Here is a 17,410-nt window from a genome sequence, read left to right as displayed (position 1 = left end):
GTGCATTGCCAAGGTGCCAGAATTAGCATGTCGTGTCCAACTTCTCATCCATGAAGATCCTGGAAAGCCCATGGGTATCTTTGGCCCCTCAGCTCCTGAGCTGTTCACTCAAGAACTATATATATATATTCAGTTCAGTTCAGGCGTTCAGTCGTGTCCGACTCTTCGTGACCCTATGGACCATGTCACGCCACGCTTTCCGGTCTCTCACTATTTTCTTAACATCACATAGTTGCATCTGCAATGCCTCGAGAATGCCATCTAACCATCGCGTTCGCTGCCTACCCCTTCTCCGGCGACCCTCAACCTTTCCCAACATCAAATCTTTCTCCAGCGACTCATCTCTTCTCATCAGATGGCCAAAGTAGCTGAGCTTTAACTTTAGAATTTGACCCTCCAATGAGCAGTCAGGGTTTATGGTCGACAATATCGACTGATTTGATCTTCTGGCAGTCCAAGGAACTCTTAAGAGTTCCTTGGACTGCTGCAGCTGAGGCTCTAAGGGAGCACTTCAGGTGAGGGTCAAAGGAAGTACCTTTGAAAGACAAACAGAACCACCTTTGCAGGCTGCGAGGTTCGAAACTGGGTTTGGGCCCACTGCGGAGGAGGGGCATGCAGCGGGGTTTACGGAGCTTCTCCCAAACGCACACCCCTGGAAAAGCCGAGCGCCAGGCCGGGGGACGCTTGTACCCATTTTTACCGGTGGGTGTCCGGCGGTGGGTTTCGAACTAACCACCTCCCGCAGTGTGTATATATATATATACACACACTATTGCCAGCAGTTAGCTTTGACACTGTGTTGAGTTTGATGTTGTAGCTGATAGTGATTTCATTGCATGATTTTATTCATTGTGTGTGTAATGGTCGTCTATATATAATGTCAAAAGATAAAACATTTCTCACCTCTACTGTCAGGTCATTTTTTTCTGCACACGATTGAGTAACAACTTTATTTATCCCTAGGGAAAGGTGCAGTGGGGGAGGGAGTGAGGGAGGTTCTACACCGGGTAGGCCTCTGCTGCCTTCTGAGCCCAATCCAGTGTCTGGTCCTGAAGATCAGGCATTGGGCTCCGCAGGGCAGCCTCCCACTGCTCCTTTGAATGAATATTGAGTGATTTGGGGGGGGGGGGGGGAGCACAGCTTCACATGATAGGGTCAAGGTTGGCTCTGGCCAGGCAGAATTGACAAGCTGAGGAGGGGTAGGTAGCTGGGTGAATGAGGTGGCAGAAAGCAGGAGTGGGAAACATGCGAGTCTGAAGCTGGTGCTATAGAATCTCACAATAACAAGATGTTTTGCGGTGTGCGGGGGGACACGCAAGGCAACCAAAGCGGTAATGGTGACATATGTCATGAAAGGAGAGGAGGCAATCCCGCGCAGTAAGCGGGGCCACGTGGCTGAAAATGGGTTTTATTGCCTGCGGCCGGACAGTGAAACCTCGGGCACAGGCGTGAGCCACCTCGTTACCATCTAGGCCCACATGCGTCGAGGTCCAAAAAAGGGTAATAGAGTGGGTTAAAGAGTGTTTTAGGAGAGACAGGGCTGGATGGTATATCCAACCCACGTCGAAGTTATGAATGGCTGATTTAGAATCGCTAACAATAGTGGTAGCCGAGAGTGATCAGAACAATGTCGAGAGTGATCAGAGCAAGAGCGAAGGCTGCTTTTTTCGTCTCTTCTGAAGAGGAGTAATATATGCTGGCAGATGTTTTAAGGCGGCCGTTCAAGTCGATAGCTAAAAGGTCATAGGGCCACAGGCATAGAGCGTGTCCTTGGCATTGGAAAGTTATCCTTGAAGGGCTTCCATCCGTTTTCGACACTGTTGTGGGTGGTGAAGAGGGTGCATATTCTTGGGTAAAGGCAGAATGTGTAGGTGTTGATGAATATGTTAGGGGATAGTTTGCTTGGATTCAATTACCAAAGTAAAGTCTATGGGTAGGGATTGAAGTATATGCCGACCAGTGTGGCCTGGGCAAGACGGCCGTACTGTGAGTTGAAATGAGCTTTTACTATCCCTGAAAGGGCATTGAGAATGCCGGTTTAAAGAAGACGTTTGGTTGAGGCATGATAAGTCGAAGGCGTAATTGTGAACCCGGCGAAGAAGAACGTCCACAGCATCGGTTTCTGCATGGGAGAGGTGAAGGTATGGTAGTGAGTGCATAAGTCTGCTAAGTACAAAGACCTGCACAAGAGAAAGGAGTTCCAATTCACGGAGGCCTCCGTGCTTGTTAGACATGCGTGCTATGAGGCGGAGGGTGTGATAGACAGCAATTCGAAGGGTTTGAATTGATTGGCTTGAATGAAAAGACCAAGTATCCGAATCTGAACGACATGTTGAATGGCTTGATCATTAACATGAACAGTTAAAGAAGGAGAGTACCAATAACGGGGCGGTGTGAGGGAAGAAGGAGCAGTTCACGTTTTTTAGTGGCACATTGTAGGTTCGTAGTGGCAGCGTTTTCTGCTATTGTTTTTAATGTCATCAGCATAGTGGGAAGGATGGAACGAAGTGAGGTTGGTATAGGTAACATAACCAAGTTAAAGAGGAAAGGTGAAAGGACATAGCCTTCGGGACTGCCAAAACTTCCCAGGTTGTAGGATGCGCAGTGCTCAGAACCAAATACGAGGGTAGCGGTACAAGATGAGAGGAAGCTGCTGATGTAGGAGTATGTTTTGATGCCACAAGAAATGTGGTTGAGACCAGCATATATGGCAGCATGGCCTACGTTATTAAATGCGCCATGTAGGTCGAGACCTAGTTTAGCTTGTGTGTTCATGCTGCCATTAGAGACAAGAATGTCATGCTTAAGACAGAGCATGACATATTGGCATGAAAGCGACTGGCAGAAACCAACCATTTCAGGGGGTAAAAGTGAGTGTCCTCCATTCGTTTGGCAAGACACATGAATATAATATGCTCAAAAGTCTTGCCAATGTAGTTGGGAAGGGAAGTAGGCCAAAAGCTGTCAAGATGAAGGGGTTTGTGAGGTTTGAGGATGAATACAACCTTGGCGTCCTTCCATGTTGATGGGAGGGTTGCAGTGTCAAAGCAGTGGTTGAAATATTCGGTGACAACCTGGATAGAGGGGGTATTTAGGTTTCAGAGGATTTTATTAGTAACCTGGTCCGGGCCGGGCGCAGATGTAATTTTCAGAATTGCGAGGGCATGTCGAACCACCGCCTCTGTGATAAGGGCATCAAGAAGCTCGCTAGCGCTGCCAGAGTAGGGAGGGACCGAAATGTGGTTGGAGGAAGGTAGGTGTTTGTTATGGAGGGTAGTGAAAAGATGATCGATCTGATTAATGTACTGTTGAAGTTTAGTGATGTTCTAATTAGGAGATGTACGAGAGGAGGTGGATCAAGGAGGTGGCGAAGGTGTTTCCATGTGCTTCGGGTGCCGAGTTGACCATGTATCCCTTTGCAGACTTGACCTCATTGTTGAGTAGCGAGTTGAGTTGTGTACTGTGTAAGCTGTTGGTCAAGCTTGGCCAATTTAAGCCACAGTTTTCGATTGTGGCATTTCCGTTTCCAACGTGGAAGGGGGAACTGCTTGGCTTCCCACCTGTGAAGAAGTTTAGAGTGAATATTGGTAAAAGGGTTCCGGGGACGGGGTAATTTTATGAGCCCAAGCATCACCCTGGAGTTGCTGGACCCAGGCTATGAGATCATCGATATGAAAGGGGGCGGTGAAGTTGCATGTCTGTCGAAATTTATCTCAATTGGCGAGCGTAAGAGGCTTCGGTGCAAGTGGTGTGTGTCGAAGGTGCAATGTTGTAGAGATTATGCAGTGGTCACTGCCTAGTTTAATGTGTGTGTTAGACCAGGTGGCATGTGGAATTCTGTGCGTTAGCCGAAATCAGGGGATGTATCCCAGACGAAGCTAGTGCCTAATCAAGTTAAGATCTTAGGGTCGTTACGTAGGGTAAAGCGGTGGGTGTGGTTCCACAGGGCCCTGCCCTTCGGACTGGGCATGAGGTAACTTTAGGCTTGAGAAGGGGGGGGGGGGGGCATTGAAGTCACCCGCTACAAGCAAAGGATGTGTACTGGCAGCAGAAAGGGCGCTTGTATAGGGACTATCAAAATGGTGGTGATGATTTTGAGGGTGACTATATACACTAAGAATGAAAAGGAAGGGGAGAGTTCAGTTTAGAGGGGGGGGTCAAGAAAGTCGTGCTCCATGGCGACGCCAGCATATTTAGAGTAGATGAGTAGGAAACAGTCAGGTGCTTCTGCACGAGAAAAGTTGTATTATAGTCCTCTGCTCATGGTAAATATGGTTACATGGCGACAAGCAAGAAGAATGCACAACATGGTGCAAGACGAAGGATGATTTAATGGCTGGCCTAGCACGAGGGCTGCTCTCGCGTCACTGCCGATCTTCTTCGCAACACATTTCGGGGCCACCGAGCGATCGTACCGATCGGTTCGTTGAAATTGGTGGTGATGTGATGGTGAGGATGTTCAAGGAAAGATAGAATAGAATGACGTGCTTGCCACCACAATGATGATGACCACGATGATGCTTGGATGATTTGCCTCCCTGGAGCTCTTCAGCCATCGGCCACCAAAGCATCCAGAGACCGATGGCGCGAGGTCGTGTCAGGCAGCTGGGTGGAGCAGGGAATGCGTGTTCATCTATTTTGGTTCTTTGGGTCTGTCGGGTCTTTGCTTTGATCTGGTCTCTGATCAGTTCATGTGTGCGCCTTGTCTTCAGATCCAGGCTGGGGGCTGGGCGGTGGTAGCTGCGGCTGGTCGGGTCTGGACAGGAAGGTATGGGGCGAAGCTGCGCAGCGATATCCCAGGGCTCTCAGTCGATGATCCCGGCGTACGGATGGCGTCGGTGCTCCAAGACGAGGATGGGGATGACGTACCCTGCACCTCCAACCAAAGTGTTACGTGACGACTAGCAAGAATACCGCACAACATGGCGACAAGATGAAGGATGATTTAATGACTGGCCTAGCTTGAGGGCTCCTCTCGCGCCACTGCCGATCTTCTTCACAACAATATTATAGCTGGGCAGGCGCACAGGGCCATAGGCTTCTTGTAACATGATGATAGCGGGGTTGTCCTGACAAGATTGAATAGAGGTGCGGCCGCTTGTGGTGAAACCCTCTGCATTTCCATTGCCAGACCACAAAATCAGTGCAGCTACGTTTTGGTGCCATCAGGAGACGAGGCGGGACCTGGAGGGGATAGGATGAGGTGGGGGTGATTGGCATTAACTTTGTTGGTCCAAGTGTTCCATTCCTGGATATTTTGCTGTGCAGTCTCCGTGAAGGATTTAACTGAGGCTAAAAAAGGGGTTATAGTATCAATGAATTTTTCTAGTTTGCTTTCGAGAGCAGTCAGACGGTTTTCTGATGAATGAGCTGAGCAGGGCAGGAGGGGGGGGTTGTAGAGGCTTGGCATTTTCCGCCTTTAATAGAGCAATCTCATTTTTTAAAGTTTGCATTTGATTTTGGACAGAGCTTTGGTGGGAGAGTACCTGGGCCAAGCTTACCTGAGATCCAGGAGTAGTGGTAGCAGCCGGTGTTGAATTGGGTCCTCGGTGTTTGCTCAAGCTTCTGTCTTGGTGTGGCTGGAGCTCCGGCTTCTTTTGGTGTTGGAGCCGCAGCTGCGGTTAGGACTGCTGTCCATAGACTCGGGAACTCAAACTCCAGACACTATAGCGCAAACACCGGATGAGGGGCTGCGGACGCTAGATTCTTTACCATGAATGCCGGATGCAGGGTTGTAGTCTGGCGTGGAGCATAAGACAAGTTTTTGTTCTGAAATACCTGCTGCACCTGGTATAGTGGAGAGCACTCTATAATCATTGTTTAGGAGTGAACGGAGATATAAAATTGGCAGTAATTTCATCGCATTTTGCTTGTAAAACTGCCATTGGCAGTAATACCTGCATTTAACTTTGGTCTATTCTAGCTTACTTTCAGTGAAAGTAGTGTCTTCATTCATTGGAGTAGGGTGGTCTGGTCAACTTCAATTTGTGGCCAATTTCCCCTGAAGACACTGAGTCCCTACTCTGCAGGCTGATGCTTTCGTGCCCCTACTTTAATCATCTTGAAGCTTGACTGTGATGGCCCTGGTGAGGAGAAGACTTCAAATTTTGTTGCAAATTTCACTTTAGCTTTAATTGGTCCTCCAAATTTTTCAGAGCAGCAGTTGTGCATAATTCACGCTTACATTCTTTTTTTTTTTTCTCTCTTGTGACATTGTCTTGTGACACGCATAACAAAATACTTAACGCAGACATTTTAATATTTGGGCTGCACAAGTTCTTAGAAATAAAGGTTTTATTTCCTTGGGAATATTTTTTTGTCCTTTGTTCTCCATTTTATTTATAGAGTTCTCATTTGCCTCTTTAGTGGCAAAAAGTAGTCATATGCCCAGAATTTGCATAATCAACAAGCAAAATTGCTGCGCTGAAGCATGGAAAATGTATTCATGCAAGTGATTTTATCGCCATGTTGTTGCATTGCCTCTGTCCTGTTGTTTCTATGGTTCAGTTTTTTATATGTCCTGCCACCTGGCCTGCAACCATGTGCTATCAAGTCTGATTGGTTCAGTTTACGGGGTTTAGTGTTTGAAAATAATTCAGGCTATGAGAGATGCCATAGTGAAGGGTTCCAGATAATTTAACCACCTGAGGCACTTTTTAACATGCACTGACATCAGAAATTACACTCTTCGGTATCCTAGAATGTTCCCCACCAGGTAGTTCAAAATTTTTTTGAGAGCTGACAATCCGTGGTTTTTGTTCAAGAGGCACTGCAACTTGGTGCAGATTTTTTAAAGCAGTTTGCGCAGGAGCAACAGCAACAATTCATTAGTGTACAGAGTTGATTACACTTGTCTAGATTGCTCGAGCGGTGTGATGTGGAGCAAATTAAGTACAATTTTAAAGCAACCACTTTGCTAGAGGCGATGTGATTGTGCCTGTGCGGTTCGCACGACTTCGCGGCTGCGCTTGATGGCAAGTATTATCAGTTAAAGCCAGTACCTAATTTAAAAGTTCACTTTACTTCTTTCACAGAGCACTGCTCGACTGCTGTAGACAAGTGTGATTGACTCTGTTCATTCTGAACTAGTCCGATGCTGCTCACGAGTCTTTAGGCTACAGATCCCATTTCTTTATGGTACTCGGGAAAGGATTGAATTGAACTCACATGTATGCCTGGTCCCTTTGGGAGGTCGTCTTAAAAGAAGGCAGCTGGAGCTTTGTGACCTATTTTATGTACTTAAGTACTTTCCAAAATGTTGTGCCATCCAGTTGGTTACCACTTTAGCAACCAAATGATGCTAGCTTACAGAGTGCAGTGGCAAGAGGCAATGAAAACAAAATGGTTCTTTCGCTATTTCCGGCTCAGGTGTCTTAATGCACACATACAGCCAGCGTTGGTATAGTGCTCTTTGCTGCCAGTAAAGAGGGTCATCTAATGTTGACAAATGGTCGTTCAACTCAAGGCCGAGCTGCATCCGCTGGCAAATGGAATCTAGAAGTGGAGCAGCACTGTATTTCCAGGTTTCTTTTAGACAAAATGCTATTTTTTGGCACCAGTGCCAGAAATAGGCATACATAGGCACTAATACAAAAAATAGGCATTTATAGGCACTTCAAGAACACTATTCAAAATTTTTAGCACAAGTGATTCGTGCCCATACTATGTAGAAACAACATGGCTACAACATATAGAAAAAAAAGGCATTTTCATAAAATGCGGTCTCTAGTAGTTACCTTGATGTGTCTAATTTTCCAAGTTCTTGACATCCTCTTTCTTGCAGATTAAGATGCTGTCAGCATTCTCCTAAAATGCTGATACACTGAATGTCCCGAGACATTGCGTATAGAGGTTGGCCAGTTTGTCTAGCAGTTACCTGATCCTCACCATCTGCATTCCCTCTTTGCATTGATTGTAAACCCTTCTTTACTTCCTCTTTTGTTACTAGTGAGGTATATCATTTCTCTACTTCAACGCTGCCATCATCAGCATCCTGATTACTGTGGTTGCTGTATATATATGTATAGAATCCTTTAGGTACCTTAACTATCTTATCTATATTGGTAATGGCATTGCCCCATCTTGCCTCTTAAAGTGTATATCTGATTTCTACTTATGCTTATTTTCCTTGACCAATTTCAGGTTTCCCCTGCTCTTTAGTGCAGACCCGATTCTCTGCATATTGTGGTTCTTTGTGTGTGTTAAATGGGGAGGTGAAGTCAAGATTTGCGAGGGGGTGCAGAGGAGTTCCTGGCTTTGGACAGAGAGAATTCATTCAGAGTATTGAAAGTGCGTATTTAGTAAACGTATTTACCCTTTAGGCTGATGAACTTATTACATTATTGTTTCAGCTCTCGTCCATTAAAAAGAATTTAAATGTGTTAGATCATCACACTGATCCTCAGCAGCATGTTTAATGTCAGTAATGTTGTCAAAATGGTAATCTTGCAGGTGTTCCTTCAAGTTTCTTTAAGCAGCCACACATTTGGGCACATACAGAGCAAGACGTCCTTTGATCAGCCTTCAGCGGCGTTTAACCTTAAAGGGACACTGCAGCGGTTTTCAAATGTACCAATACTATAGGCTTTTGAAGTGGGTTATTTGTTGATCATACCTGTGAAGTTATTTTTTCGATTATGCATAAAACACCTGCGCAATCGTCGACTGAAAGCGCGCAATTCAATTTTCCCGCGCCTCGCGCGACTGCTGCAGAGGAGGAAAGCGGAGAGAGAAACCTCGCTTCTCCGTCCGTCGTGACATCACCGTGAGGAGCAGGAGGCATTCAGAGCCAACTGAGGGGGTTTTCGGCGTGCGCTGTTTCTCGTTTTGCGTGCGGTGTGGACGTACAAAACACGTCAACTTAGTGTTGTGCACCTGATACAACACAGCTCTGCATGTGTTCGGATGCACGAACAGCTGTGGACGCGACAATGTAATCTTCCATTGTATTAAAAGCTCGTGGCACAATGCGGCGTTGCTGAGAAGAGAGATAAATTCTAGCCGACCAAAGGAAACATTCTACTCGAAGCATTTTTGTATACTATGACTGCATGCAGTTTGTTCCTTATGCGATCTATATAGGGCTTTAACAAAAATGCATGGCTGAACCATGACGCGGTTCCTTCTGTTTCCTTGTACAAAACAGCCGGGACAGTCATCTGCGATCCGTTCATGGACTGCAATCGCATGATGGGACGGTCAGACAGCATCGGCGCATGGTTGTATTCGCGTGTCTTGTTTGTTTTTTTGCGCAAAATCTTCGCGCAACGGCTTCTGTGCTAAACATGGACAACTCATCAGTAGCACGCGCTGATGATTTTTGCGAACTAGCAGATGATTAAGAAGAGCCCACTGCTGTGTCGAAGCTAGGTTGTGAAGACTGCGAGATCTTTTCCAGCACGGCACGTGCCAGATATGTTCGTGGAACCCTTACGGGAGCATTATTAGAAGATAAGTAGTGTACCGCTCAGCTGGGCATAGGCGCATTCAGGTAAGGAGCGCAAAGAGCTAGGTTTCCTTCGGTGCGTCCAAGCAATCAATCATCGAAGTTGTGCCTTGCAATTTTGCACCCGTTGCTGCCTCGTCATTTTACATAGTCCTGTCTTGTTTGGGGATGCACATTAAGTTGGAAATGAAAATGACAAAGCTCTTGTAAGAAAACACATTTCGGAACATGGTTTTCTCATGAAGGTATGGGTGCGGAGGAGCTGCAGCTTGGCTTTCAACATATTATACGTCAGCCATCAATTCACTAAACGTGTATTGTGACAGTACGATAAAAAGAAAAGGCTTTCAAGGTCTGCTAAATGCCGTATGACTCAAGCAGCATTCTGCGCGCTTTTGACTTGGTCTCCAGCACAATGGCCCCGTCAATGCCTCGTATGTATTGCAGAGCTCTGCAACCGCGCTTCGCTTATTGTTCATTTGTCTGGTGGCAGCTGTGTACTGCTTCACCCTTTATTAAATTCTTCGTTTCCCCAAGGTACCACGACTGGCATTCAAAGCAGAATTTGGTACACCAAGCTTTGGGTTCATTTTTCACAACAATGACCTTTCGGGTGGGGCGAGAGTCCTGAGACGGAGGTAGTCGGCGAGGGCATTGTTCGCTGCCCTTCCTTCCTAGGAATATGCGGGCGGAGGTTTCGCTGAGGGCCATGTAGTTTCTGCTAATAATGACACACACTACTTTTTAAAATGCCTCACTGTAACCAAAGCAAGTTTCCATGCAAAATCCACACTCCCCACAACGGAAGTGCTGCATCGTTTATGGGCGTATCTGGTACGGATACATGCAGTAAAAATCCCGATGGTCATTCGTGTGGAAATGGCGTGCCATAATGACATTCATAAAGCCGCAGAGAGCTGCGACCAACACAGCGCAGCGAAGGAGCCGCATTGGCAGCTTCCCCGGTCCTCGGAATGTCGTCACGTGACGTCTTGGCCAATCACGGGCGGCGGCGCTACCCGCGGTATTTCTGCTGCATATTTCTGCTGAAAAAAGGCTATTTCTGCTTTCTTCTGCCTAATTTTAAACTGATATTTGAGTTTGCAGCATGAAAAACTATGGCTTTCTGCTCAAAGCCCAACTTTTGCAAAAAGTGCTGCAGTGTCCCTTTAAATGCCTCCTTCAGTTTGTCGAAGAGACCGGTGTTGTAGTGCAGTACTACAGCCTTGCGGTAGATATTCTGCCAACAGAACACCATCTTTATAGCAGGAAATGGATGCCCTGAATTTTTGGCCAATTTCTGAGTGGTGGTGCCATTTCTTTAATTGTTCTTCCATTTCAGGCTCATAAATGTGGAGCCAGGTTTTAACATCAGTCTTGATCGGAAAAGTTCTTTGTAGCATTAAAATGAGCCAGAACAGCTTTGTATGCCTGAACTTGTGCCTGCTTGTGCTCATTGTAAAAAATTTTTGCACCTACTTTGCAGAGTACTTGTGCAGGTCTAGGATATTGTTAATAATGAAAGCGACATGCTCCCTGGAAATGTCCAGTATCTGGACCATCTTTTTGGTGGTTATTTGCTGGTCCTCGAAAATCAGCTTATGAAGAGGTCTGTTGAGGCTGCAAGGTGCCCACTGTAGGGCTCATCTTCAGTTTTGATGAAGTGTTCAGCCTTATTGAAATGAGAGATCCAGATTTTGGCAGAGCTGTCGAAAGGACACATCTCTAAGGTTTGTCACATCTCGGTGTGAATTTGCTTAGTGAACTTTGTTTAAAGAAACATAAACGTGATGACCCGTAACTCCACGGACGTGGAACTTGCTTGCACCTGTGTCATCTCAGGTTCTACCCGAACTTCAAAAACATCTGATGCTTGCAGTTACATGACAAGGTATTAAGCTTTTATGTGGTACCAAATTCATTCTTTAATTTGAGCTGGAAGGTTGCAAAGCCGGGACTTTCTCAGCACCCCTGGTATGCCAAAGCAGGGTGGCTGGTGGAGGGGCCCATTGAAAACCACAGGAGGGGGCCTTTGTCCTGCATTGGACTTACTTGTAGATGTGTTCTGGGGCCATAATGTCCATCTCTGGCTGAATTCACATGGGATTCACTTCTTTCCAATGATGCGTGTTTGCAGGAGCACCGCCTGCCCTATACGTGGTATGACTGCATCCTCCAGCGGCGCCAGGAGATACCCAACCTTCGCATTGCCTCCTTTCTGATGGCAACTTTCTTCCCGCCCAACAGCAGGCATCAGTGGCCACTCTTGCGGGAGGATGCCGAGGTCTGGGCCGACATCTTTGAGGAGAGCACAGCTGTCTCAGAGCACTCTGCTTTCCGGCAAGCACTGAAGTGTATACTGGGCCACCATCTCTATGTTCCTGCTACCCTTGAAGTTTTGTGCGAGTCTGCCCTGAGGAAGAGTCTCAAGGTGCACCTTGCAATGAAGCTCATGGAAGCCTGTGCTAAGGTCTGCTTGTCTGCTTGTCTGATGTGAAGTTTTTCTTGTCAGTTGTTACTAAACACTTCTCTCTTAAACACTGTGGAGAGTACTGTGCAAACTAATTGCAATTTAAATCGTCCAGTTCAGTGCACTTTGCTAGAGGAATCACTGAGTAGTTGAACCTTGATTCATTGCCGACTATGAAACAAACAAGCACTTTTTGAGAACGTGTGCGATCACCATGTTATCTGTTTACCAGTGCCTTCCTATCCATCAAGTGAGGCTCATGGAAAGCCCAGGAAATTATACAGCACTCCTTTGCAAGGAAAATCGTCATGATAAGGAAAGGTTGGCAGCACTAGTGAAAACCTAGACAGACAGTGGTGTCAACAATTAGTGGAAAAATAATTTGTACATTATGCTGCACCTCCCTCTATGGAAAGTGTCATGGAAAAATAAAAAGTAATTTATTCTCTCTCAACTCAGATCCTCTCATACCCACTCACAACACCTCGCATGCACTTACAGCCACTCACAGCCTCTCACTCATGCTCATGTCCTTCGAGGGTGCAGGGTCGAATCCCGGTCGCGACAGCCACTTTTCGATGGAGATGGAAAGCCAGGTGCCCATGTACTTTGCAATGTCAATGCACGTTTTCTGCAGACTTTCACTATAGCGTCTCTCATAACCTGAGGTGATTTGGGGCGTTGAATCCTATAAACCAACGCTCATGGAGGGAGGGGAAGTGTCATGGTGTCAACCCCCGTTTTTTGTGTGTGAATCCCCCCTCCTCCTTATACCTTTTTATTCGCCTTTCTATTTGCCTATATTCGCCTATTCGAAATATTTTACACATCCCGTAAAATATTTCTGGCTGCCCACACTCACGTCCACTCACACAGACTCATGACCACTCACGCTCACGAGTGTGAGTGAGTGGATGTGAGTGCATCCTGATTGAGTGTGGCTACCTATGCCCTTCTAGAAGCATAAAGTCTGCAAGCATGGAACCATGGGCGGTGATCAAAAATGCCATACCTGATGACAGTGTCACGTGCAGCACACTGGTCAATTATGTGAAAAAGCACAGTTGTCTGCAGTCATCAAATAACACTCGTGTTGATTATGCATACTTCTGCATTGCCTTCTACTGATAGTATTGTTAGGTCTACATAAATGATACCATAAAAGCACTCAGCATTTTAATCTATTTTAATTTACTTGCCTTGACCACTTTGACAAGAAAATGGTGGAATGTGTACTATGCTCAGCGCATATTTTAAGGTGTTCTAGCAAAAAAAAAAAATTATAAAAAAAATAAAAAAAATAAAAAAAATAAAAAAAAAAGTTTTGGCACTCTGGCCACACTACGACAGAAATATGGCTCCGGTGAAGGATCATTACGCTTGTGTGTATCTGATTTTAATATTGAATCACAGCATACACGCTTGTCCATATCTGATTTTATTACTGGAGCACATGTTATGCACAAATTACTCGACATGGTTTGTTCTTCATATGATTCCTCCTTGTTTGCTGCTTGAAGGTATCATGCTTGTGTGACAGATAGTGAATGTCCTCCTGAGCTCTTCCTTCTTTTTCTTTTACTCCCTTTCCTCCAGTGCAGCGTAGCCAACCAGAACGCCTGTCTGACCAACCTGCCTGCCTTCCCTCTTAATCTTTCTCTGTTTTTTTTTAACTGAGAAATTTTAAATTGAGCTCACATAGTTTATACAAAATACATTTGAGACAATGTACTAGTTCACTTAGCTGGACATAGGCATTATGAGCACTACAGTATGCTAGCATGTCAGCTTTGCAAGCTTGTCGGTTTAATTGTAGCTGCAACGCAGCATGTGCAGAAGAGTGCTTGAGGCCTTGTATGTGTGACTACGGTGTAACATTTTCTGTTTCTCTCGAACGAAGGTGAACTACAAGCCACAGTGTTCTGGAGAGCTTGGGAGCCTGTATGCCGCTCACCTTGTGGAAATGGCAAAAAAGGACGAGCTTCCTGCCATAGACATCCTTCGTTTCTCACATAGCCTCCTGCATTTGGACTGCTTTGCTGAGCAACTAGTCCATAAGATCTTCAGTGTAGGCTTCTTACAAGAGCTGGACATCCTCACAGAAGGTGTGTCTGTAAGCACTGTTCACAGCGTTTTCCACTGCCATCTTTAGGAAGCCTGGCAACTTATACCAGTGCAGTGCTAAATCACATGTCACAAAAAAAAAGGTTAGTTGTTTTTAAAAGCACCAAAATTAGACCAAAAGATTCATGTCTTCATTTAAAGGGCCTCTGAAGAGGTAATTGTGGTAACATTCTAATGCAAGAAATCCACAGACATGGTCTTTGTGAGTATTTGAGTCAAATTTAAAAGCTGTGCATGGACCCTCTAAGTGCTCCTGGCTACTATTTGCAACCAATTAGGGTGATATCTCCCCCTTTCCACTGATGCCATCGGGGCTTGCTGGGTGTGCCCACTCAATAGACGCTCCCAACCACGTGGGTGAGACAGCGCATAATGGGCTGCCATCACGACTTGTTTTCTTCGGATTTTGTTCTGCATTGAAGTTCACTGACTTGAGGGGGTAGAAGAGGAGCATTATTTTTCTCCTCTTCTAGAACAAGAACAGTGTAAAAAGAATTGACGCAAGAAGTCTGGGCATAAACGAACATATCTAGCATATAGCTTTGAATGTTCCGAGTCTCGTCAGAACTTAGAAAGTTTTTGTTTTTAGGTTCACCTGCACAACAGCAACTCTAGCATGAATAAAATCAACCCTAACGTATTCTGTGTCATGGCTTTGGATTTGATGCAGAGAAGATAAATACTGAGCACTATTCTTAGGATCTTAGAGTGTGTTTCAGAAGACAATAATTATATACTGACCTCTGTGAGTGTGCTTCTGTTACTGTCAAAGCAAGACATTTCACAGAAGTGAGGAAAGCGTTGTTCTTGGGTTTCCTTGATGCTATGCTCTTATGTGCCTATACATCTGCAGTGAAGGATTGGTGCATATGAAACACATTGGCACTTTGAACTGTAATGCCGTGTTTTATATTATCCTTTATCAAATGGTCTGTTTTGTTCACGGTGCAAGATATATAGGTGGGGACACAGCGGGCCGCGCCGGTTCCAGATAAAGTCCCCTGGTTCGTCTAAGCCGTACGAGATGGCAGTTCGCTCAGCGGCCTGTGACGTAGTTTGCCGCAATGCTTTTCTATGGGGAATACGCGCTTTTCGAAGGCCATTTTCTCGGAAACTGTGGCTGATGAGGGGACAAAAATATTTTTCCGCATAGTTTTTTTATAAGTTCATCACTGAAGACTGTTTCCTGAAGCAGTGGCTTCGCACATGCTTAAATAAAGGCGTAGAAGGTGATGCAATTTTCGCGCGTAATTTGAACCTGCTGCACGAATAACCGGCGGCGCCTTAAAAACAAAGCCGCAATAATCACTTGTCTTGTTTGTTATCTGACGTTGCCGCTTTGACTCGTGCGTCAGTGTACTGGCTCACTCCTTCACTCTCCCTATGGTCTCACGTTTGTTCCCTAGTTCGCTCGTTACTTTGTTCCTTAATTTAGAGGTTCTCAATTGGGTTCCGCAGGCTTCCACTAAACTACATCCTCTCTCACTTCCACTGCACAAATTCTTGCAACGCTTATGGACTAGGCACAATGTCTAGCTCGTTGAAACATATTTTGGAGCGTTAAAGTTTCTTATCTTGACTATTTCGTCTGTTTCGCGCAGTCAGCGTAGGCCAAGACGCTGTGCGCCGACTGCATGTTAATATGATGACGGAGCACCGGCGCCAGCAGGCAAACTAAACAGCATGCTAATTTGCTTCATCATTACTTTTAAGTCTACAACCCTGTCGAAATGTGTAAAGGAGGCAGGACGCGCGCACTAGGTTGCGCGTTTTGGAGTTCGTGCTATCGTGCACATGCGACTGAACGTCTCAACCGCTCAGCCGAGTTAAAGCTAAGTCAAGGTAGGAAAGCGCGCGCGCTATCACCGAACATTTTTGCAGGCGTTTCGATGGCGGCGTCGGGGAAAATTCTGCTGCATATTTTTTCAGTTTAAATGTCCGAGTTTACGTAGGAGGTGGGCATTTCATTAAAGAATACTGCGAAGACGAAAAAATTAAAAGGAAAGGTTCATGCACACACATCGTCCGATTATGTGCGAGTGCGGTGTGGCGGAGAGAACTCTTTTGGCACACATTAATGGATGTTGGGGTTCCTTGAGGCAAACAATTCTGAAATATTCCTGCCTTAGATCACTGCAGCATTTGTTCTGGTTGTCTTACAAATCCCTCGTTCGCATTTTTGTTTGTTCGCTCATCGCATTGTTCACTCTGTCGTTTGCATGTTAGTGATTTCTGATATATAAGTGGTAAAGTTTGGAAAAAAAGAGCGCTGTCGGATTTTTTTTTTTTTTTTTTTTTTTTTTTTTGCGTTAACGTGTTAAGAATGCTTTCGAGGTTTTTATATTTTCTCCCGTTCGCCGCATCGAATGTGGCAAAATTTTGAAATATAATGTGCTTTGAACAATTTTCTTCCTTTACTTACTCTGCTGGAGTAAGAAAATTATTCTTCCCCATCGCCTAAGATTGAATAACCATGTCTCAATGGCCGGGTGGCGTTCTCGTCACGCCAAGGTAATGCAACATAAAGTTAAACTTCAACCTTTTCGGCTCTACGTTGTTAGGAACAAATTCTCATTAGTATTATTAACACGCAAGCAAAGTATTCCGGTCATCGCTTCGGCACTTATGCAATCGGCGAACGGAAATTTTAACCAGTCGAGGAGGTGAAATGAAATGAGAGGAAGACACTTACTTTTGAACAACTTTTTGCTGTAGTGTTCTTTGATACCTCAGTTTTCTGCGTGTCACATTTACGTTGCCATGTTTCGCTAGCCTTGACTTACCTAAACATGCTGTAACTCACCTCACTGCTCTTACAGTATATTTTCTATACGTAAAAAGACAACAGTTGAGGTCAAATTTTACTCTCCCATAGTTGAATACGCCCACCATCAAAGTTTTCTTATCGCAATGAAAAGTTTTCCATGAATATGTATGCTATCCGAAGAGGTTCCTTGTTTAGTTTTCGAAACGTTTATCATTGCTACTGGGTGGGCGGCAGTTTCAGCGAAATTCAGCCGAACACTGAAATGGAAAAAAAAAACGGTGTTCTTAGTGAAAGAATTTTATTTTCAACTGTCCTTCATATGCACAGTTAAGCTACAAGATGACATACATCTAGAACATAAAATAATAAAGACACGTATGACATCTTCTTCTTGCTGCTGCTTTCTTTTATAACATTTCGTGCTTTCTGTTAGCAGTACTGACGCATTCTCAACAGAATGTAGTACCGAAGAATTCTGGCTACAGCGTCATGTTTATGCTCATCGCAGGGAAACGTAATATTCTGGTCAACGACGTGATCAAGTGTGTTCCAGAAGACGTCAGGGTCAGCAGCATTCCTCGAGAAGTAATCCTCCGCTGCCTTC

The 17,410-nt window shown here is 45.2% G+C and overlaps 1 protein-coding gene across 5 annotated transcripts in view; it reads left to right on the top strand.

Annotated features, from left to right (window-relative positions):
- LOC146207208 (FAST kinase domain-containing protein 1, mitochondrial-like) overlaps positions 1–17,410 on the top strand; it is a 31,443-nt gene that overhangs the window by 6,533 nt on the left and 7,500 nt on the right. For 4 of the 5 annotated variants that reach the window (XR_014708617.1, XM_084608795.1, XM_084608763.1 and 1 more), the window contains exons 3-4: positions 11,583–11,915; positions 13,816–14,020. Coding sequence is in view for 4 of the 5 variants with exons in the window: in XM_084608795.1 (XP_084464921.1) it covers positions 11,583–11,915; positions 13,816–14,020 (538 nt within the window). In the remaining variant the exon portion in view is untranslated. The remainder of the gene's footprint in view (positions 1–11,582; positions 11,916–13,815; positions 14,021–17,410) is intronic. The other variant, XM_084608835.1, reaches the window with a different exon arrangement.

The sequence above is a fragment of the Amblyomma maculatum genome, chromosome 1 (genome assembly GCF_055883805.1).
Source record: "Amblyomma maculatum isolate TAMU_Amacu chromosome 1, ASM5588380v1, whole genome shotgun sequence".
Lineage (NCBI taxonomy): Eukaryota > Metazoa > Arthropoda > Arachnida > Ixodida > Ixodidae > Amblyomma > Amblyomma maculatum.
The sequence above is the reverse complement of the archived record's forward strand: the minus strand, read 5'-3'. Positions and strand labels throughout refer to the sequence as shown.